Source organism: Podarcis cretensis, assembly GCF_951804945.1.
Source record: "Podarcis cretensis genome assembly, chromosome: 18".
Taxonomy (NCBI): Eukaryota; Metazoa; Chordata; class Lepidosauria; order Squamata; family Lacertidae; genus Podarcis; species Podarcis cretensis.
Genome location: NC_137188.1, coordinates 2,594,480 through 2,615,574, shown reverse-complemented (window position 1 = coordinate 2,615,574; position 21,095 = coordinate 2,594,480). Strand labels below are relative to the sequence as shown.

The following is a 21,095-nucleotide window of genomic DNA, read 5'->3' as shown; positions in this document are numbered from 1 at the left end:
CCCCGATAACTGTTGGGATTCAAACTCTGCCAAGAATGTAAGGTCCAACAAATTCCTCCATTGCCTCACTGACAATTTCATTTCCCAGAAGATAGAAGAACCAACAAGGGGGTGCTCTGTCTTGGATCTGGTCCTCACCAATAGGGAGGAATTGATTGAAGAAACGGAAGGGCTTGGGAACTTGGGAGGAAGTGTTCATGTTCTCCTGGGTTTCAGGATACAGAGGCAAGGGAAACTGAGTGCAGTTGGACTATAAGGGCAATTTCAAAAGGCTGAAGGAGCTACTGGGTGTGATCCCAGGGTCAGAAATACTCAATGAAAAGGGAGTCCATGGAGGATGCGAGTTTCTACAAGGAGAAATATTGAAGGCCCAAATGTAGACAATACAACAAGAAAGAAAAGTGGGAGTTCTAAGGAAACTGGTGTGGCTGCATAAGGAGCTTACAGATGAGCTGAGAGTTAAGAAGGGCATGTATAATAATAATAATAATAATAATAATAATAATAATAATAATTTTATTTATTTATTTATTTATACATACATACATACATACATACATACATACCCCGCCCTCCCCAGCCAAGACTGGGCTCAGGGCTGCTAACTCCAGATATAAAAACAATTGATTAAAATACAACTTTAAAAACAAGATTAAAATGCAGCCTCATTTCAGTAGACACTCAAATAAAAAATGGAAGAAAGGGGAAATCACAAAGGAGGAATATACACAAGTAGCCAATAGCTGGATGGTGAAGGTCAGGCTAACCAAAGCTCAGAATTACAGTAGCTCAGGCTTGCAAGAAAGGTTGCAAGAAAGGTTGCTATGTCCGAAACAAGAGGAAGAACAAGCAAGTGATAGGTCCTCTTTGTGGAGAAGACAGAGAAATGCTACTGGGTGAGTGGGAGAAGGCAGAACTGCTCAACACCTCCTTTGCCTCTGTCTTCACCCAAAAGGGAAGCGATGCTCAACCTGCTGATAAGAGGAGTTGACTGGGATGTGGACAGACAGCGCAGAGCTCTCTCAGCCTGTTTCGAGCCACCGCCATCTGACCGTTGACCAGGATATCCATGGAGTGTTTGATCCCTGTTAAAAAATTTAGCTCCTTGCTCCCCAGAAAGCTTCCAGGTTTCACCTTGACATCAGCTGCGGCAACACTTGCCCTCCCAGGTGCCCTGAGCGAAGGACGTGCAGACTCCTAATGGGCCTCCGTCTCCCTCAGCCCCTCGCCTTTCCTCTAAAAGAGTTAATTCCTGAGTCTGGAACTGTCACCACGGCAAGGCAGAGGCTGGTCCTGGCTGAAGGCGCAGCTACAGAATTTGTCAGGCGAGCGGCCGGTCGCTTGGGGGGAAGAACTTTGCTCTTCTCAAACTCTCCGCTGCTTCCCAGCAGTTTCTCTGCATTGTTCCCTTTTGGGGGGCTGAGGACCTTTGGGGTATCCATGGGAAGTCTTTGGATCAGACTGCAGGGCAGGGCTTTCTGTCAGCCAGAACTCAGTTCCAGAACCTCTAGGACAGGGGTCAGCAAACTTTTTCAGCAGGGGGCCGGTCCACTGTGCCTCAGACCTTGTGGGGGGCCGGACTATATTTTGAAAAAATAATGAATGAATTCCTATGCCCCACAAATAACACAGAGATGCATTTTAAATAAAAGGACACATTCTTCTCATGTAAAAACACGCTGATTCCCGGACCATCCACGGGCCGGATTTAGAAGCTGATTGGGCCGGATCTGGCCCCCGAGCCTTAGGTTGCCTACCCATGCTCTAGGAGCATGTCCTCCAACATAGGGACGCCCAATTTAATAATAATAATAATTCAGACTCTGCCCATCTGATTGGGTTTGCCCAGACACTCTGGGCAGTTTCCAACATACTATATATAAAAACATTAAACATTAAAAAAAACTTCCCTATCCAGGGCTGCCTTCAGGTGTTTTCTAAAGCTTGTCTAGTTACTTATCTTCTTGGCTCGGGGGTCACATAACTCCATACCTTCCAACTTTTCTCCAGTGAAAAAAGGGACATCCTAAGGAAAAACGTGACATTCCAGTATGAAATCAGAAACCACGATGGTTTCTGTAAATCTGGCACTGTCCCTAGAAAAAAGGGATGCTTGGAGGATATAGCTTTTGAGCCTCATCCTAAGGAAAAGCGGGACATTCCAGGTTCAAATCAGAAACCAGGATGGTTTCTGTAAATCCAGAACTGTCCCAGGAAAATAGGGACACTGGAGCTTAAATACTCCTGGTTGCAGATGGGGCCCCCAAGTCATTGGCGTAGCGTGGGGGGTGCAGGGGGGCCGGCCGCACCGGGCGCAACATCTGGGGGGGCGCTCACCGCCTCCGGAGTCGCCGAAGAGCCTCAGGCGCAGGCTGTAGCAGAGCCCCATGTCTCTCGGAACCGACGAGCTGTGCGCGCATCTGGGCTGAAGGCGTCCGGCAGGCAGCGGCTCTCAGCGCTCGCCGTGGTCCCCGCGCGTCAGGGCCGCGGAGGGCGCGCCAGGCAGCCCCTCCTTACAGCCCCGCCACCGCCACTGCTGCTGCAGCTGCTGGGCCATGTTGCATTTTCCTCGCCTCTCTACCCTCCTCCTCCAGGCAAGCGGCGTCGTTTGGGCGGCAGCGCCAGCGGCAACTCGCCTCAGATCACCTGACACGGACCCGCCGCCGCCGCCGTGGCTACCTTACCGTAAATACCACAGCCCAGGCAGCAGCAAGAAGAAGCTGGCAGCAGCTACAGGTTAGGGGTTAGGGGCGCAAATTACTTGCCTTGCCCCGGGTGCTGACAACCCACGCTACGCCACTGCCCCAAGTGTTTGGGGCTGCAGAGGTGCTTGCAGAGATGGCAGGTCCTTTTGGGAGGAAGGCAGAGAAGAGAGGCAGAATAAACAAGCAGGAATTGTAATTATCCTATTAAGATGGTGCAGCGAAAAGTCTCCAGGCAGCCAATTGCCTTTAATGGGTGCAAACCGTGACCTCCTCCTCCTCTGCTGAGCTGCATCGCTGCTCTTTGAAGATGCTGCGCGGGGCAAGAGCTGCTTCCCTCCGACCCCAGGTTTATTTATTCGCACCTTTATTAAACCCACCTTTGCTCCAGGGAGCTCAAGGCCGGTGTGTTGGATGGTTCAGGACAGACAGAGCCGGATTAAGACCTATAAAGGCCCAAAGCACTTAAATGATTTTGGTGCACCCATATATATCCAATTTAAAATATATACAATAATAAACCGTAAGATAGCAATTTATTTTCCAAAATGAAACACAAACCTACAGCAGATGAATGCAGAAGCTGTTGAAAATAATGAAGGATTAACATCAGAATGTATTAAGGGAATTAATGCAATATTTTGAAATGCAGTAGAACTGTGAGATGATTAGGATTCCCTCTGATTTTGAAGCATGGAAAGTCAGCCAAATAATAACAATAATTTATAATTAGGCATAACATTGGGATTTGTTTGATTATCGGATAATTTGTATAATTTGGAATATATAATTTGGTTTGATTGGAATTTTTTTAATAAATATTATAATTTTTTTAAAAAAGAAACACAAACCTACAGCAGACCCTCCAAGTGCCCCCATTTTCCAGAGACAGTCCCGGATTCACAGAAGCCATCCCAGTTTCTAATTTGATCCCGGAATGTCCCGCTTTTCCTTAGGACGTCCCTATTTTCATCAGAGAAATTTTGGAGGTTATGGAGTTATGTGACCCCCGAGCCAAGGAGATAAGTAACTAGACAACCTTTAGGAGATATCTGAAGGCAGCCCTGGATAGGGAAGTTTTTTAATGTTTCATGTTTTATTATGTTTTTATAGGTGCTGGAAACTGCCCAGAGTGGCTGGGGCAACGCAGTCAGATGGGTGGAACATTATTATTGACTAGGATTTCCCTATTTTCATCGGAGAAATGTCAGAGAGTTTGCTCTTATTCTGTTCTTTGGGATGTGAAGTTCCCTGGTTGCCAAGCCACCACTCTAAAAAAAACAACCGAAAACCAAGACTGTTTGGCTGGCAAACTTATTTACCATCCAGATGCTGATTAATTAAATTATCCTTCTCTGAAGAGTGCAAAAAGCCCCACCTGGAATTAAGCCTCAAACCCTCTGCCTTTCGAGAAGACCTGGTGATGCATCTGCCAAAAGAAGGCATGAGTTGCTATGGTGATGTTGCGGGGGGGGCAGGGGGGAGAGAAAATCGATTCATTTTCCTTCTCTCTCTCTCTTTCTCTCTCTCCAGTCCACCCACAAACCCCCAACCTGCCCTCTCAGGGCAGGAGTCGGATCAATTGCTCTCCAAGTTGATTCCTCCTGCCCCGGCAATATGGACAGCCCTTTGCCCCCCCCCCCCCACCGCACCCCAAGATGGCAGAACAAAAGCACTGGGTTCCTGGCTGCAGCCCCCACCCACCCAGCAGCCGTCTCCTTTCCACGCAGCCTGGAACATATTGATTTCTGCAAATATATATATAAAATGGCCTCCCCCCCTTTTTTTCCTTAGAGGGCAGCATGCATCATTTCGCTTACTTCAAAAATGTATAATAAATTGTCTTTATTAATCAATGTTATATACCGCTGTGTCATACATCCTGCTGGTTTGCAACAATATAAAAATGTAAAACTGTAACGTAAAGATTAAAAGCAATGTGTTCTTAGCTGCCTGCATGGACAGAATAGAAAAGTTTTAAGCAGGTGTTGGCACAGAAGGTGCCTGCTGAATCTCCAGTGGCGGGGTGTTCCACAGCACTGGGGTGATGACAGCAAAGAAGCAATTTCTCCTAACTAGACAGCCCTGCTGGCTTCTTCTCCCCCAGGGAGGGGGTGTCTGGTGGAGGGTCCCAAAATCGGACACTATAAGTGAAATTTTCAGGGGGAAGCCTCATAGACTCAGACTCTGGGCACATCTCCCCACTTGCTGGTTGTTCCCATGTACCCCCCCCCAACTGTCCAAAGCAGGGTTTCCCAAAGTGGGGGGTACTGCCCCCTGGGGTGATGGGATTACCTAGGGGGTCTAAGAGGCAAGGGGGCGGCAGGGGGGTGCTTGAGGTGGGCCCCTCCTAGTGCACTTAGAATAACCTATTTACAATTGGCAAGGCAAAAGCGAAACACCTTCCTCGCTTCATATAGTTCAGTTGGTTAGAGCGTTGTGCTGAGCATGCCAAGGTTGCAGGTTCAATCCCTGCATGGGGCAGCTGCCTATTCCTGCCTTGCCGGGGGTAGGACTAGATGACCCTCAGGATCCCTTCCAACGCTACAGTTCTGTCATGCCATATTTAAGCGATATGGACGTCAAACTGGTTTTGGACAATATATCAATATAATGCCTGGCCCTACAAGTGACGAGAAAGTTCAGATAATGACAGTGATTGCCACAATTACATACCTCCAACGTTTCTCTGATGGAAATAGGGACATCCTTAGGAAAAGTGGGACGTTCTGGGATGAAATCAGAAACTGGGACGGTTTCTCTAAATCAGGGATGTCCCTGGAAAACAGGGGCCCTTGGAGGGTCTGTAATTAGATAATGCAAGAGAAGCGCTTTGAGAATTTGGATGATTATTCTCATAGAAGGGGGGATATTGGGGGGGGGGGATGAACGAATTCCTATGCCCCACAAATAACCCACAGATGCGTTTTAAATAAAAGCACACATTCTACTCATGTAAAAACACCAGGCAGGCCCCACAAATAACCCAGAGATGCATTTTAAATAAAATAGGGATGTTTGGAGGGTCTGGCCATGGAGGTTTTAGTTGAAATTCCTGCATGGTACAGGGTTGGACCAGATGACTGGATCAGAGCACATGCGTGCACATTCTCTTGGCGCAGGACGCTCAGCACAGGACAGGCCTGCCTCTGTTCAGCCCTGCTCTGCCTTGGCCCGGAAAGGAGCCATCCATCAATTGCCAAAGCTAATTAGCTCCAGGGAGGCACAAAATGCTCACTTCTTGCTGAGCAGCGTTCCCTGGAATGGGTGCATTCAGAATGCATAAAGCAAGCTGATGTTGTCGCTGCCAGAGGAATAAATCGGCTCATCAGCTCAGTGTTGGCTGGGGTGCGTGTGAGTGCCTTTTTGGAGAGAGCCCCCCCCCCCATCTCAATGAGGAAATCAGGAAAACAACTGAGATTAGCGGAGGGATAACACTGAGGAAATGGTTCCTGGCTTCATAAAAAAAGCTTGTGAGGTGTGTGTCCCATACTCTCCAACATTTCTTCAATGAATATAAGGTAAAGTCGTGAAAGACTCTGGGGTTGCACGCTCATCTTGCTTTACTGGCCGCGGGAGCCGGCATCCAGCTTCCGGGTCATGTGGTCAGCAGGACTAAGACGCTTCTGGCAAACCAGAGCAGCGCACGGAAACGCTGTTTACCTTCCCGCCAGAGTGGTACCTATTTATCTACTTGCACTTTGACGTGCTTTCAAACTGCTAGGTTGGCAGGAGCAGGGACCGAACAACGGGAGCTCACCCCGTCGCAGGGATTTGAACTGCCGACCTTTTGATCAGCAAGTCCTAGGCTCTGTGGTTTAACCCACAGCGCCACCCATGTCCCTGTGTGTCCCATACCCTCCAACATTTCTTCAATGAATATAGGGACATCCTATTCCATCATCATCATCACCATCACCATACCCTGCCCATCTGACTGGGTTGCCCCAGCCACTCTGGGCAGCTTTCAACAGAACAAAACATTAAGCATTAAAAAATGTCCCTCTGCAGGGTTGCCTTAAGGTGGCTCTGGGGTCACATAACTCCATGCACTCCAATATTTCTCTGATGAAAATAGGGATGTCCTAAGGAGAAGCAGGACATTCAGGGATCAAATCAGAAACCGTGACAGCTTCTGTAAATCCAGGACTTTCCCTGGAAAATCCCTTTTTTTAAAAAAAAAATAATATTTATTAAAGTTTTAAAGGTTACAAAAAGAAAAAGAAAACACACCAAGTTAAACACAAACTTGTAAAAAACAGAAAAATAGAAAAATAGAAACAATAAAAAAAGAACAACAACAAAAAAAACACAACAAACCTTCCCATAACTTATCTTTCATTTGCTTGTTTCCTTGACCTCCTCACACCTCCCTTTTTTGTATTCTAGTTCGGTTAGCTATTTCAACAAATCCTTTCCATCCTTCCCAATTTTTATCCTATAATTTATCTTAATAAAATGTAACTTTACCTTTCATCCATTAACAGTCTATTTTTACTTAGTCCTTTATAATATTTCTGCTAAAGCCACATAACTTCATTCCAGCCTCCTTCTAACATTCCTTAATTTTACAATGCTTCTGTAAATAAACTTTAAATTTCTTCCAATCTTCTTCCACCGACTCTTCTCCCTGGTCTCGGATTCTGCCAGTCATTTCTGCCAGTTCCATGTAGTCCATCACCTTCATCTGCCATTCTTCCCGGCTGGGTAGATCTTGTGTCTTCCAGTACTTTGCAATAAGTATTCTTGCTGCTGTTGTATATCCCTGGAAAATCCCTTGGAGGGTCTGGTGTCCCCCCTGCCCAGCACCCCAGAAAGCTGCTGCCAACCAGTTCTAACAATACTGAGCAAGGCTCTTATTAATTCTTATTCTGTTACTGGCATCCATTTGGAGAGACAATAGAGTGCGCTTCAGGGGGGAAGCCAAACTTATTTCAATGGGTCTTCTCTCTAAGCATTGCTGAGTCTGGATCCAGCTGAGCTCTCCTGGCCCGTTCAAAACTGCCAGCCCCACTCCCCAAAGAAAGAGGGAATCTTAACGAAAACAATAAGGATCCGTGCATTATTTTGGAAAATCTTATTTGAACGCATTACCCAATCAAGGGAATTATGTAAATTGTTTACAACAGTTGTCTCTTTTTTCAGCAAACGTGCTTTCACGGGGGAAGGCTCTGATTAAAATCCAATTAGAAGTCCCCGTTTTAAACCTGCAATTTAATTCATTAAGCGGCTAATAAGGGCTGCTTATAATTCTCTGGGTCTTGCTCCTTGGCAAAGCCCCCACTCCTGCTTCGCACTGTCAGCTCAGCCTTCCCCAACTGGGCACTCTCAAGATATTTCAGTCTACAGTTCCCATCAGACTCAGGTTCGAATCCCCCCCACCTGGCCGTGAAACTCCTTGGGGGAACCTGGGGGTGAGTCGCTGCCTCTCAGCCTCATCCTGACTCACACGGCTGTTGTGAGGATTAAATGAGAAGCACAGGAAGAAGAATCATGGGGGCCCCCATGACTCCTTGGAGAAAAAGCTGGGATGGAAATGCAATCATAAACATATCTACTATATATTTAGAAAATGACTCGTCAGCTAGGGATGGGAAATATATATTGTCCAAAGCCAGTTTGACGTCCATATCATGATATTGGTTTCATAATTTTTGACCTGGCAATACATCATGAATCGTGATGTGTCTGTGTGTGTGCTATGCAAAATTCACAGCGTGGGGAAACCATGAAGCCAGCCAGTTCCATCCTTATTTCAGACATCGTGATATATTGGTATATCCCATATCCCAATCATAGTGATCCACAGTTAAAAGTAGATGTCAGCAATTGTGTCCCCGTTTTTGCTTTTCAAATCATGGCAACTCTACTCAGGGTGATATATCGCAATGTTGAAAACCCACCCTGGTCAGTTGTCACACACAAAGGTCTCCAAGAGACTCACAACATGGTTTAGGAGCGTAAGCATGAATGTAAAAATGGTTTGTTTATTGCTTTTCCACCCCGCATTGTCCACAAAGGAGCTCAAGCTGAGGCTCACAGTTCTCCCCACCTCCTTGCTGAACCCCACAACAACCCTGTGAGTGGGGATTTGAACCCTGGTCTCTCCCAGGCCCTGCTCTAACCACTATACCACGCTGGCTCTAAAAATGCACCTCTAAAAATGCTCAGAGGCACCTGGTGGAAGCCTCCCTCCCCGTAGACTTTCTCCTGCGAGGAAGAAAGAGGAGGCAGGAGAAATCCCAGTATAGCCATGGAGGAAGAGTCATGAAAGGTCAGGGGCCTTCTCAGCAACTGCCCTGCTTACAGAAGGCTGAAGTGGCAACGTTGCTGAGGTGCGCAATGGCAATGGTGGCAGCATAGCCCCTCCCCCAGTGTTGCCCCCCCCAATGCTGCGGTGAAGGCCAAGCAGCTCTCAGACAGCTGTCACCACACTGTAGTCCACAGCGCCACCTGCCTGTGGGCCACATGAACTGCAGCAAGACAACACTCTTACATTATTATTATATAGTACAATCTTGGGTTGTGTCCTGGACCCCCAGCCTACCTGGCAGCATTTCAGTATACCTAGTGCAAAGTTCAAAGTCCAAGGGTCAATCCACATCACCAAAGTCCAAAGGTCAGGAAACGCAGTCCAGGGTCAATCTAAGTAGCCAAGTCTGAAGTCCAGCAGTCAGGATACTATCTAGAGTCAAACCCGGTGCACAGTCCCGCAGAGGTCCAGGAGCATCCAAGCCAAGGTCCACCAACATGGACAGTTGAGCAGACCCAGCACCTCTGCTCTGCTGCCCTTTTGCACTTTGCATGCCAGTTGCAGCATCTGAGCTTGATGAGGCATTCCTGCCTGGCTGGGGGTTGGACTAGATGACCCTTGGGGTCCCTTCCAACTCTACAAGTCTTTGATTCTATGACCTTCCTCTGCTCCAAGCCTACTCCAGCTGAGGACCCACACCCCTCCTGCCAGAGCAAGCGAGCCCCACCTGGCCAGGTAGGGAGCTGGGCTGTGGGCCTTGCCTGCCTCTGCCTCCTACAGCAGCGGTTCTCAACCTGTGGGTCCCCAGATGTTGTTTCACTACAACTCCCATCATCCCTGAGCTCTGGCCTTGCTAGCTACGGGTGATGGGAGTTGTCGTCCAACAACATCTGGGGACCCACAGGTTGAGAAAGGCTGTCCTAGAGCATCCCTCCTGCTGCTCCCTATGCCTCAGAGCCCGCCATGTTCGTGGGATGGGGCCCCTCTGACTGGTGATGGGTCCCACTGCTCTGGAACCTGTGCCCCGACCCCCATCCCCTCGCCATCCTCCGTCACCCTGGGAGTACCTCCTTCCCCATCCCCTGCTGCCCCAGTGCGTTCCAGTCCCCTCGCTGGCATCCTCTCCGTCCTCTCCCTCCTTCCTGCCATCCTGCCAGTTCATGACAGGTTGCATCCCATGTGAGTCTGGCAGACATTGGACCCACTGGCCTTAATGAAGAACTACATCTTCACGCTGGCCTTAATGAAGAACTACATCTTCACGCAAGATGTAGTTAACCTACGGAACTCTCTCCCACAGGAAGCAGTTATAAACAAACAAACAAACAAATTTTATTTATACCCTGCCCTCCCCAGCCAATACCAGGCTAGGGTGGCTAACACCAGGTATAAAAACAATTGATTAAAATACAACTTAAAAACAAGATTAAAATGCAGCCTCATTTCAGTAGGAACTCAAATCAAAAACTTTTTGGGGGATGAAAACGTCAAATCTTCACCAAGGCTAACTATCCAGACTGGTCCTACGTGGGCCAGAAAAAAGCCAGGGAAGTCGCCAAATAGGAGTTCCATCAAAGAAGGAGAAAGGAAAAAGGATAGAGGGGGAGGGGATCGAGTTGATTCCAAGCCAAAGGCCAGGCAGAACAACTCTGTCTTACAGGCCCTGCAGAAAGAAATCAGATCCTGCAGGGCCCTGGTCTCATGAGACAGAGCGGTCCACCAGGCCGGAGCCAGTGCTGAAAAGGCCCTGGCCCTGGTGGAGGATAATTTGACTTCCTTAGGGCTCAGGACCACTAGGGTGTTGCTATTTATGGACCTTAAGGTGGGGCATATCAGGAAAGGCGGTCCCGTAGGTACGAGGGTCCTAACCTAGACAAACTTGTGGAGGAAAAAGATTATCAGTGGCCACTAGCCACCATGGCTACACCATGACTCCAACTTCAGAGGCAGCTCTTCAGACTTTCCTATGGGTCCAGAAATGTTTTGGAATCCCCATTTGAAATCCCTCTTTCCCTCCCTCCCTCTGACGGTTCTGCAAAACAAGATGGTTATTATTATTTTTCAGAGTTCTGCCACCCCCAACTACTGCACCCACCACGTTTAAATAGCATGAGATTTAAATGTTTGGGGTGTTTCCCCCCCCCCCCCCGTCATTTTCCTCCCTTTCATTAATGTTTTGCCTGACCCTGGCAGAAACAGAACAGCGGCAGGCTCTGGAGATAAATGACAGCCTGACAAAACAATGGGAGAAAAAGGATGCAATGTTTTGTTTTCAAAGAAAAATGAAATTAAATAAACCGAGCGGGTGGAATCCCCCCTCCCTTTTGTTTGGATCAGTTGTATTCCATGGAGGCAGCTCAGAGAGACAGGAAGTCTCCAGGTTCTTTTCCCAAACAGCCACAAACATACACCAAAGGTGGGATTTGCACAGAGAGCAGAGCCCCTCCAACATTTCTCCAAGGAAAATAGGGATGTCCTATTTCATTAAAAGAAAGGGACACAGGTGGCGCTGTGGTCTAAACCACAGAGCCTAGGACTTGCCAATCAGAAGGTTGGCGGTTCGAATCCCCGCAACGACGGGGTGAGCTCCCGTTGCTCTGTTCCAGCTCCTGCCAACCTAGCAATTCGAAAGCACGTCAAAGTGCAAGTAGATAAATAGGTACGGCGTTTCCATGCGCTGCTCTGGTTCGCCAGAAGCAGCTTAGTCCTGCTGGCCACATGACCTGGAAGCTGTACGCCAGCTCCCTCGGCCAATAAAGCGAAATGAGCGCCGTAACCCCAGAGTTGTCCGCGACTGGACCTAATGGTCAGGGGTCCCTTTACCTTTATTTCATAAAAATAGTAATGATAATAATTTTATTATTTATACCCCACCCATCTGACTAGGTTGCCCCAGCCACTCTGGGCAGCTTCCAACATATATAAAAACAGAATAAAACATTAAGCTTTAAAAAACTTCCCCATAGCTCCATACCCTCCACCATTTCTCTGATGAAAATAGGAACATCCTAAGGAAAAGCAGGGTCAGATCAAAAACTGGGGCAGCTTCTGTAAATCTGGGACTGTCCCTGGAAAATAGGGACACTTGGAGGGTCTGAGAGAGGCTCCTGGGTTCAGTTCACAGTGTGTGATACAAAGTGCCCAGCATCAGATTTTGGGCTGCTTTCTGCTGAATTGCAGTCGCTGTTGAAGCCACCGAGATCCTAAGGCCCTAAAAACCTAAGAAGGGCCTTTTGGATCAGCCCAATGGTCCCTTTGGTCCAGACTCCTGTTCTCACAGTGGCCAACCAGATGCCTCAATGTGAAACCCTCACGCAGGATCCGAGCCCAAGAGCCCCCCCCCCCCGCCCCCCAGGAGACAGCAATGGCCACTGACCTGGATGGCTTTAAAAGATGGATGGCCCAGGATGGCCACTGGTCTCATCTGGCAGGCTCCTCTGATGTTGTTGTTGTTGTTGTTGTTGTTGTTGTTGTAGTAATAATAATAATAATAATAATAATAATAATAATAATAATAATTTATTTGTACCCCGCCCATCTGGCTGCGTTTCCCCAGCCACTCTGGGCAGCTTCCAACATAGATTAAAAATACATTAAAATGTCACACATTAAAAACTTCCCTGAGCAGGGCTGCCTTCAGATGTCTTCTAAAAGTCAGGTAGTTGTTTATCTCTTTGACATCTGGTGGGAGGGCGTTCCACAGGGCGGGTGCCACCACCGAGAAGGCCCTCTGCCTGGTTCCCTGTAGCTTTGCTTCTTGCAATGAGGGAACCGCCAGAAGGCCCTCGGAGATGGACCTCAGCGTCCGGGCAGAACGATGGGGGTGGAGACGCTCCTTCAGATATACTGGGCCGAGGCTGTTCTTATGATTCAAGGAACATTTCAGAAGCCTTTGGACATCACCAGATGAAGTCCTTCATTTCTCCTCCTCATTAATCTAGTCTAGGGACAGGAGTAATCCCTGTCCTAGAGTAATAAGGTCATCAACAGAATGACCTATGCATCAACTGAAGTCTAGTGTCCAGATAGTCATAGTCCCGCTCTGTTCTGCCTTGGTCAGACCACACCTGGAATATGGTTTCTGGGCACCACAATTGAAGAAGGATGTTGACAAGCTGGAATGAGGAGTGGTTGAAGGAGCTGGGGGTGTTTAGCCTGGAAAAAAGGAGACTGAGAGGAGATAGGAGCGCCATCTTCCAATATCTCAAGGGCTGTCATATAGAAGATGGACCAATCTTGGTTTCTCCTGCTCTGGAGGGCAGGACTCGAACCCATGGCTTCAAATTACAAGAAAGGAGATTCTGAATCAACATCAGGGGAAACTTTCTGACAGTAAGAGCTGTTTGACAGTGAAATGGGCTCCCTCAGGAGGTGATGAGCTCTCCTTCCTTGGAGGTTTTTAAGCAGAAGTTGGGTGTCCCTCTGTCATGGCTGCTTTAGCATTTCAGGGGGTTAGACTAGATGACTCTTGGGGTACCTTGCAACTCTACAGTTCTATGATTCTAAGGTACAGAGGAACACAAACCCATTTGTGCTACATGGAACTTTGTGATATTAATTTATGGCGTTCGATTCTGGTACGGAAACCTGTTCCTACGAGCTGTTGCTGTATTTTCGTTCTGATATTATAGTTGGCTACATTTTCCTATAAGTAAATCTGTGAGAAACGGAAAGGTAGAGTATGAAATAAATTAGTATTCCCTATTCTGCATCCCTCACGGACCGTTCAGCTTGAGACCGAGGTGGACAGCGCCAGACAGAGAGAAATGGTAACCTGAGGAGCGAGGCGGCGGGAGGGCAGCAGGTATCGCTTACTCACGCGGTGTGAGGCTTGAAGTGGGACAAAGGGGTGATATGGGCCACTGACAGGTGAGCTGGGCCTGGCAGGGATGATGGGTGTGGAGAGCTCAGGGCAGGCAGAAGGGAATCATCACAAACTTTTATTGCACCAGCCGAAGGCCACGGCATCATCCAAAAACAAGGCAGGCAAGAGGTGAAATGGGGGGAATCCTACATCCAGCCACTGGATCCTATTTTATTTTAATACCACCGTTCATTCTAAGATTATTACTATTACCATTGTTATTATTCAAACTGATGGAAGCCTTAGCTGAGATTCCTGCATTGAAGGGGGCTGGAGAAACCCAGCCAGATAAGTGAGTAAAATTATTATTATTATTATTATTATTATTATTATTATTATTAATCAGGATCACAGCGAACTGGAGTCAAGAACAAAGAAAGTGGATTCTAAAGCAGTATACCAGCTTTTTGGCCACCCTGTATAAGTTGGTGGCCGTCCTTGCCTCCTGTGGTGGAGAGTTCCGCAGTATAACAATGCGATGCCGCATGAAGACTGCATCTAAGTAAGTGCATCTCATAGACCCGCTGGTGAACACCAGCAGGCGCCTCGCAGGACCGGCTGTAGAACCCCAGCACCCTCCGTAAGAAGGAACCCCCAGAACCAAGACCTCCAATTTTTATTTTTATTTTTATTTTAAACAACCCAACATTTTGCCTTCAATCGGCTTCCCCGCCTTCCTTCGCGCTCTTCTACCGCCACCTAGTGGCCACGATGAGATTAGGTTTTTCCCGGAGCCTGCAAGCTGGTCCCTTTAAGACTTGCCCCGGGCGCAGGAAGCAGGAAGCACGCGGAGCCAGAGAGCAATTGCCTCCTCTGTTTTCTTCCAGTCGCTTTTCAATCCCAGTTGCGCTTCTTCTGCCTCTCAGACAGAGACGAAGAGCATATCTGTGCCGCAGAGATTGTATTTGCAAGAAGCAGCGCGGCTGGCTTCTTAGATCCCCGCATCGACAGCTTCTCTGCCAAATCTTTCGCAGGTTGGTGCAGGGGAGGAAGGTTGCCAAGGTTTGCTTTCCCCTCTGCTCCTCCGCCTTGCCTTTTCCTCCGCTGCAAACCGAGCAGCGCTCGGAGGATCTGGCAGATTCCTGCAAATTAAGTGGCTGTTAATTAAATAGGCCACAGGAACAGATCCAGGGCGTGTGTTTGTTTTTGTGTGTTTGTGCTTTTTCCCTGGTACGTTGGCAACTCCTTAGATTGGGAAGGAGAGGTGGCAAAAACGAGCGGTCTCTAGTCTTGGCGCCCCTGGGTTTCCTTTCCTGGGAGTAAATCCTATTAATCACAGGTTTGCGTGTGCGGGTGTAGTTTTGAAAAGACGTTTAGGGTTGTGGAGGAATAGTTTCATAAGTTGTGTGGCTTTGTTTCTCATTTTGATTCTATTTTATATGTATTTTATGTATTTATGTATTTATATGTATTTTACTCATTGTGACTTGCAGTTATTTTATTGATCAGAGTTTAGTAATTATTGCAATTGTTCAGAGTGAATTTCTATTTAATGATCATTTGCTGATGTTTTGAAGGTTAAATCTATTGGGTACTATTATATTCTAATCAATTATTGAATATTACGTTATTTGATATAAGTCATTGTATTTTAAAGTTACGCTTTATTATGACTTTTGTACTGGATCAGATTATTATAAGGCGTGGGTTCTTTGTGGTATTCAGTATTTTGTTGCTGTAAACTGCAATATAGAATAATAATAAATAAATAATAGATTTTTATTTATTCCCTGCCCTTGCCTGGTTCAGAAAGGGGGGTATACAAATTAAAAATGAAATGAAATACAGGAATCTGCCTTATTGCTGATCCAACTAGTTCAGTATTGTATGTATGGAGAGCAGATGCTCTAAACCAGGGTTCCCCCAAAATTGGGTCTCCAGCTGTTTTGGAACTACAACTCCCATCATCCCTAGCTAGCAGGACCAGTGGCCAGGGATGATGAGAATTGTAGTGCAAAAAAAAAAAAAACATCCTGAGACCCAAGTTTGGGAAACGCTGGTCTGGACAGTGCTGGTGCTAAGGAGATGGGAATGAGGCACAGATTGCAAAAGGGGACATGTTGTTGGCATCCGTCTCTCTCAAGAGACAATGGAGTGCACCTCTGGGGGTGAAGCCAAACCACTGCGTGAGCAGCATCAAAGTGACCTCCTTGGGGGCAAGCCTGGGCCGTGTGTCTGGAGGTCCAGATGTGGTCCAAAGGAAATCAGAGCAAGACTTTTGGCACCAGCTGGGCTTCAGGAGTTGCCGGAAGGAGGCGGACAGGGAGCCATCCAACCGCCTTAGGGATTCCACTCTGGATTTGTCTTGGGTTTACTCCTGAGCATTTTCTCTCCCAAAGATGTCCCACAAGGCAGTGGAGATTTAGGATCAGAGTCTTCCTTCTCCCCGATGGACTCTCTTCCCAGGTGGACAAGCCCCACCGGCCCCTCACTTCTCTCTACAAGGGCTTCTTGACCGTTGGACCGCCTCCGCTCAATCTTTCTGAGCCTGTCTTTGCTCCCCTCACCTGGTTTAGCCAGCCAGCGGGGACAAGGAAAAAAAGAAATATGAGTTTTTGTTTTTATTTAACATGATTTATATGCTGCTCTAGGGACGCAGGTGGCGCTGTGGGTTAAACCACAGAGCCTAGGACTTGCCGATCAGAAGGTCGGCGGTTCAAATCCCCGCAATGAGGTGAGCTCCTGTTGCTCGGTCCCAGCTCCTGCCAACCTAGTAGTTTGAAAGCACGTCAAAGTGCAAGTAGATAAATAGGTACCGCTCCGGCAGGAAGGTAAACGGCGTTTCTGTGCACTGCTCTGGTTCGCCAGAAGCGGCTTAGTCCTGCTGGCCACAGCTGTACACCAGCTCCCTCGGCCTATAGAGCGAGATGAGGGCCGCAACCCCAGAGTCGTCCGCAACTGGACCTAATGGTCAGGGGTCCCTTTAACTTTATATGCTGCTCTCAGGTGGGACGTTCTCTTCCAAATAAAAGCATCATCTGGTGCGAGTGCAGCCCCCCCTCTCTCCCTTGCCTCTTCTTCGATCAGGGATTGCAAATACCTGCAGGGGCTCCTCCCGATGTTGCTCTGGACTCCAGCGGCCACCATTATCACTGACCATTGGACACACTGGTCTCTGGGAGTCGGAGGTTGGCGGTCTCATTCCCAAAATGATTAATTTAATTCCATCCTGTTCCATCTTGGTCCTCCTTTAACAGGTAGCTGTGGGTGGAAGAACGTAGGCACACACCTGTTGGATTTCTGCCTGCATCTCAGTCTGTACATTCCTGCACTTGGGTTGCCAAGTGGCTGGTGTCACGATGGCAGCGACATCCTTGATTTGCTCCGGGACGGTGAGCAGGTGAGAGATTTTTTTGCTGTCCTCTGAAGATGCAAATTAAAGAACTGAATGTAGGTAGGAATGATCATTGTAGCAAAAGTAATTGTCAGTAATCGCAACATGATAGTGATAGTAATTTCTATAGTTTGGCTTCAGATCGCTCAGTTAGTAAAGCATGGGATTCTTAATCTTGGGGTCATGGGTTCAAGTTCCAGAGTTCAAGTCCCAATGTGCTTGTCAGGGACCTGCAAGGCCTGGGTTCAAATCTCTCACCCTCTACTCAGCCATAAAGTTCACTGGGTGGCCTTGTGAGCCAGTCACAGTCAGCTTGACCTACCTCACAGGGTTGTTGTAAAGATAGAAAAATGGGAGCAGAACCTCATGTGCCACCTTGAACTCTGTGAAGGAAAGTTTGGATGCTAATGTACTAATAAATAAACTTTTAAAATGTCTTGTTTAGTATATTTTTTTCATCCCATTTTCCTTCCAAATGTGTTTGAGGTGGCTTATGGGATAGATTTTTTATTTTAAAAATCATAAACTTGCATAGTTTTCTTTTTCCTCCCCCCGCATCTCCTAAGCGGGTTGGGCTTGATGACCTTGTGGGGTCCCTCCCATCTCCTAATGCCTTCTGAGAAAGCCCGTCTGCAGTGCTTTTGTGCATTTTTGCAGGGTCAGCTCTGTGCTCAACCGAGACGTGAAGCAGTTTGGGAAGAAGTTTATGTTTGATGGGAATGAGGAGACTTGCTGGAACTCAGATCAGGTGAGATGCAAGAGAAAAAACTGCAGTGCTGGCAAAATAATCCCAATATTAATTTTGATGGGAATTGTAGTCCCAAACATCTGGAGGGCTGGAGTTTACCTATGCCTGGTCCAGAGTTTTAGGGTCACATGTTGATGAAGCTCTGAACTTGTTTCCCCAGAGGGGCTCCTTGCAGTATTTTTTGCATTGCCTGGGGGAGGGGGTGGAAATAAAACATTGCAGTTTTCGGTTGAAATTCCTCCCCTTGAGCTAAAAGGTTTTGTCCCCAATTGACGGCTGCTGTTGGTCTTAGGGTGCCACCCAGTGGTTGACGCTGGAATTTCCGCAGGCCGTCTTGGTGTCCCAGGTCCAGATCCAATTCCAGGGGGGATTTGCAAGCCGGAAGTGTGTTGTGCAAGGTAAGGGCAGCGGCAGAGGCAGCAGCTGCAAGACTCCTTCATGGCTTGCTAGTAAAACAGAAGGGCTGTGTTGCGAAATGGTGCGTGTCTAAAAAGTGTGTCACCAACATGGAAAGTTTGGAAAGCTCTGTTGTGGACAGTATGAGGTTGGGGGAGATGGTAAACATTCATTCTTTCACATAGTGTGCATGCAAGGTTTATGTATCAGCGTCAGACAAGTAGGTCCTTCTTCCATTCATTTATCAGTTTTTGTTGGCCAAGGGACATGGCAAGGAAGTGGAATCTGCAATACACAAAACACGAATCCAGAATCCCACCACCCGCCTTGCCTCAATCAAAGAACCCTGTTTCCCCACTGTTAAATATTGCCCTTTCCGTATCTCCTTTCAAATTTCTCCTAGGCTGCCAGAACGGAGGCGATCTTTCCCCGGTGGCAGAATTCTACCCTGAGGATACCAATTCTCTGCAAATATCCTTTTTCCCTTCCCTCCCAGTTCACTGGTGTAGTGGAAATGCGTAAGACAATTGTATTTCAAGGAGTTAGATGGCATGTCCCTTTCCCTTTAACATCCCCCGTTTGATTCTCGTGTTTCACACACCTGTCGGGAGTTTCTTGGGTTCTTCTGTGTTGCAACTGCTGGCTGGCTGCCCGGCTGCAGATAGTGTGAGACTCTCAGCCCCTCTGTATTAGTTCCATCTCAGGGTCCTGGGCTAATCGTGAGTCATGCCAGGTAAGCCTCAGGTGGGAGGGGCCCGGAGAGTTTCTGCCCAGATCAAAGGACCTGATGCTGGGCTCCTGAAGGGGCATTGGGTAGCCCCTGACAGGTATGTTTTATGTTATGCTTTGCACGTCTGCTGTTTCTTTGTGAATAAATCTGTTTGGGTTCCCCTTCCATCTCCTCATTCCTTTTGTCCTGATATTCTTGGAAAGAGCTGCTGTATTTGGCAGCACAACTGGGCCGTCCGGGGGTTGGGGGTGGAGTCCAGAATTTAGTTTTCCTTAACTCTTCCTCCCTCTACCATTTCTCCCTCGAGGAAACTCCTCTCGACAAACTCAAGATCACCTTTGAAAACAGCACGGATTTCTTCGGACGGGTGATTGTCTACCAGCTGGATGTCCGTGGGGTGAAGCTTTGACTCTGGAAGTCCTCATGTGACTGTTTTTTTTTTTATTTTGTGCCTTTTTCACAACAGCCAAAACCTCACAATTCCGATTCTGCAGTTGTTCTGCCTTGCTTCTGAAATGGAAGTGTCTGCAACTTGAGGACATCCCCTAAGTTTACTTATGGCGGGAATGTGAGTTGTAACAATAAAAAATTGAATTTTATTTTGACTGAGATGATAAATATTACTAAAGAAACAATTGTTTGTTATCCGAATTAATGCTTTTGATGATACCAATGTAGACATAATGCACAAAGAACTGGTCTTACATACTATCTTGGCAGCTCAAATAGGAATTGCAACTCAGTGGGAAACATCCCAAAATCTTACACCTGGAGGCTTAGTGCCACTCACTCTGGAAAATGGAGGAAATTTGAGATTTCATTGAGGACTAGAACCTCCAGATGCTTTTTATGCGGTTTGGCATCCCTTTGTCACATGGCCATCTGCACTGCAGGGGGTTGGACTAGATGACCCCTGGGACCCCTTCCAACTCTACAATCCTGTGATTCTATGTACGATGGGACAGTCATTTTCAAGACAGCTCTTGTCACAAGTCTGGCAAATCTGAAACTAGACTTTCACTTGGACTTTTGTCATTCTAACCCATGTGCAACTGGGCTCATTCCGAGTGTCTGTCAGATACTTTTCTTTTTCACCTTTCCGTTGTCGTTCATTGTTCTCTCTGTTTCATATGCATCACAAAATGAAATAAAAATCTCTTTGCGACAAGAAGAGGCTGGATAGTTCAGTCGGTTGGAGCATGGCACTGATAATTGCCAAGGCTGCAGGCTCAATCCCCGTGTGGGACAGCTGCATATTCTGCCTTGCAGGGGGTTGGACTAAATCAGGCACCCCCAAACTCTGCCCTCCAGATGTTTTGGGACTACAGCTCCCATCATCCCTAGCTAACAGGACCAGTGGTCAGGGATGATGGGAATTGTAGTCCCAAAACATCTGGAGGGTCGAGTTTTGGGGTGCCTGGACAAAACAGTCCTTAGGGTTCCTTCCAACTCTGATTCTATGAAGACAGTCCATAATTTCAAAAGGTGTCTCCCCTTCCCAGGAGTGGCTGGCAGACTCCAAAAGCCAAACCGGGGCAAGCTTTCCACCCAGTTGGCTACCACTCCCTCCATTTGGGTGTTGCTGCTGATCTTAGGGCTATAAGCTCTGTGCACTCGGCTCTTACCTGCGGCTCCTAGATGCTGCCGGCATGTGACAGCGGCCACAATCCCGGGAACGGCTTTGACTGGCCAGCTAAGCCAGGGGAGGGGAGCCAATGGACCTCAAACCCTCAGGGAGTCAGGGGCTTCCCCTGCAGGTGAAGTCAGGCTCCAGGGGATGGAGTGACAGAGACCAAGAGGGGGTCCAATGGTCAAGGCGGCGGCTCAAGGGCCACCTCTCCCCATATGAACTGACCCAGACCCTGAGATCATCCTCTGAGGCCTTTCTTTGTGGCAACACGAGAACAGGGCCTTTTTCAGTGGTGGCTCCCCATTTGTGGGATGCGCTCCCCAGGGAGGCTCACCTGGCCCCTTCATTACTTATCTTTAGGAGCCAAGCAAAAGCCTTTCCCTAGAACCAGGCTGATTTTAGATGTTTGTGGGAGGGAGGAGTTACTGGTTTCTTTGT

At 47.7% G+C, this 21,095-nt stretch overlaps 2 protein-coding genes across 3 annotated transcripts in view; one reads left to right on the top strand and one right to left on the bottom strand.

Moving 5' to 3' along the window:
• The window catches only part of NCAN (neurocan), a 250,113-nt gene that overhangs the window by 77,095 nt on the left and 151,923 nt on the right, over window positions 1–21,095 (bottom strand). The window lies entirely within an intron of this gene.
• On the top strand, window positions 14,587–20,198 carry NR2C2AP (nuclear receptor 2C2 associated protein). 2 transcript variants are annotated; one of them, XM_079961038.1, is made up of 6 exons: window positions 14,587–14,793; window positions 17,017–17,159; window positions 17,811–17,901; window positions 18,194–18,299; window positions 18,701–18,792; window positions 19,249–20,198. In XM_079961038.1, the coding sequence occupies exons 2-6, from the start codon at window positions 17,119–17,121 to the stop codon at window positions 19,291–19,293; spliced, it is 375 nt and encodes a 124-aa protein (XP_079817164.1). In that variant the 5' UTR covers window positions 14,587–14,793; window positions 17,017–17,118; the 3' UTR covers window positions 19,294–20,198. The 2 variants fall into 2 exon arrangements, with proteins under 2 accessions (XP_079817164.1, XP_079817163.1); XM_079961037.1 differs by having other exon boundaries at window positions 14,589–14,793; window positions 18,701–18,768; window positions 19,320–20,198.

Bases quoted from the DNA above. Each gene is read 5' to 3' on its own strand.
- NR2C2AP (XM_079961037.1), top strand. From the start codon at position 17,119: ATGGCAGCGACATCCTTGATTTGCTCCGGGACGGTGAGCAG. The intron at 17,902-18,193 runs GTGAGATGCAAG...TGTTGGTCTTAG, and splicing joins CTTGCTGGAACTCAGATCAG to GGTGCCACCCAGTGGTTGAC. The intron at 18,300-18,700 runs GTAAGGGCAGCG...AATTTCTCCTAG, and splicing joins CCGGAAGTGTGTTGTGCAAG to GCTGCCAGAACGGAGGCGAT.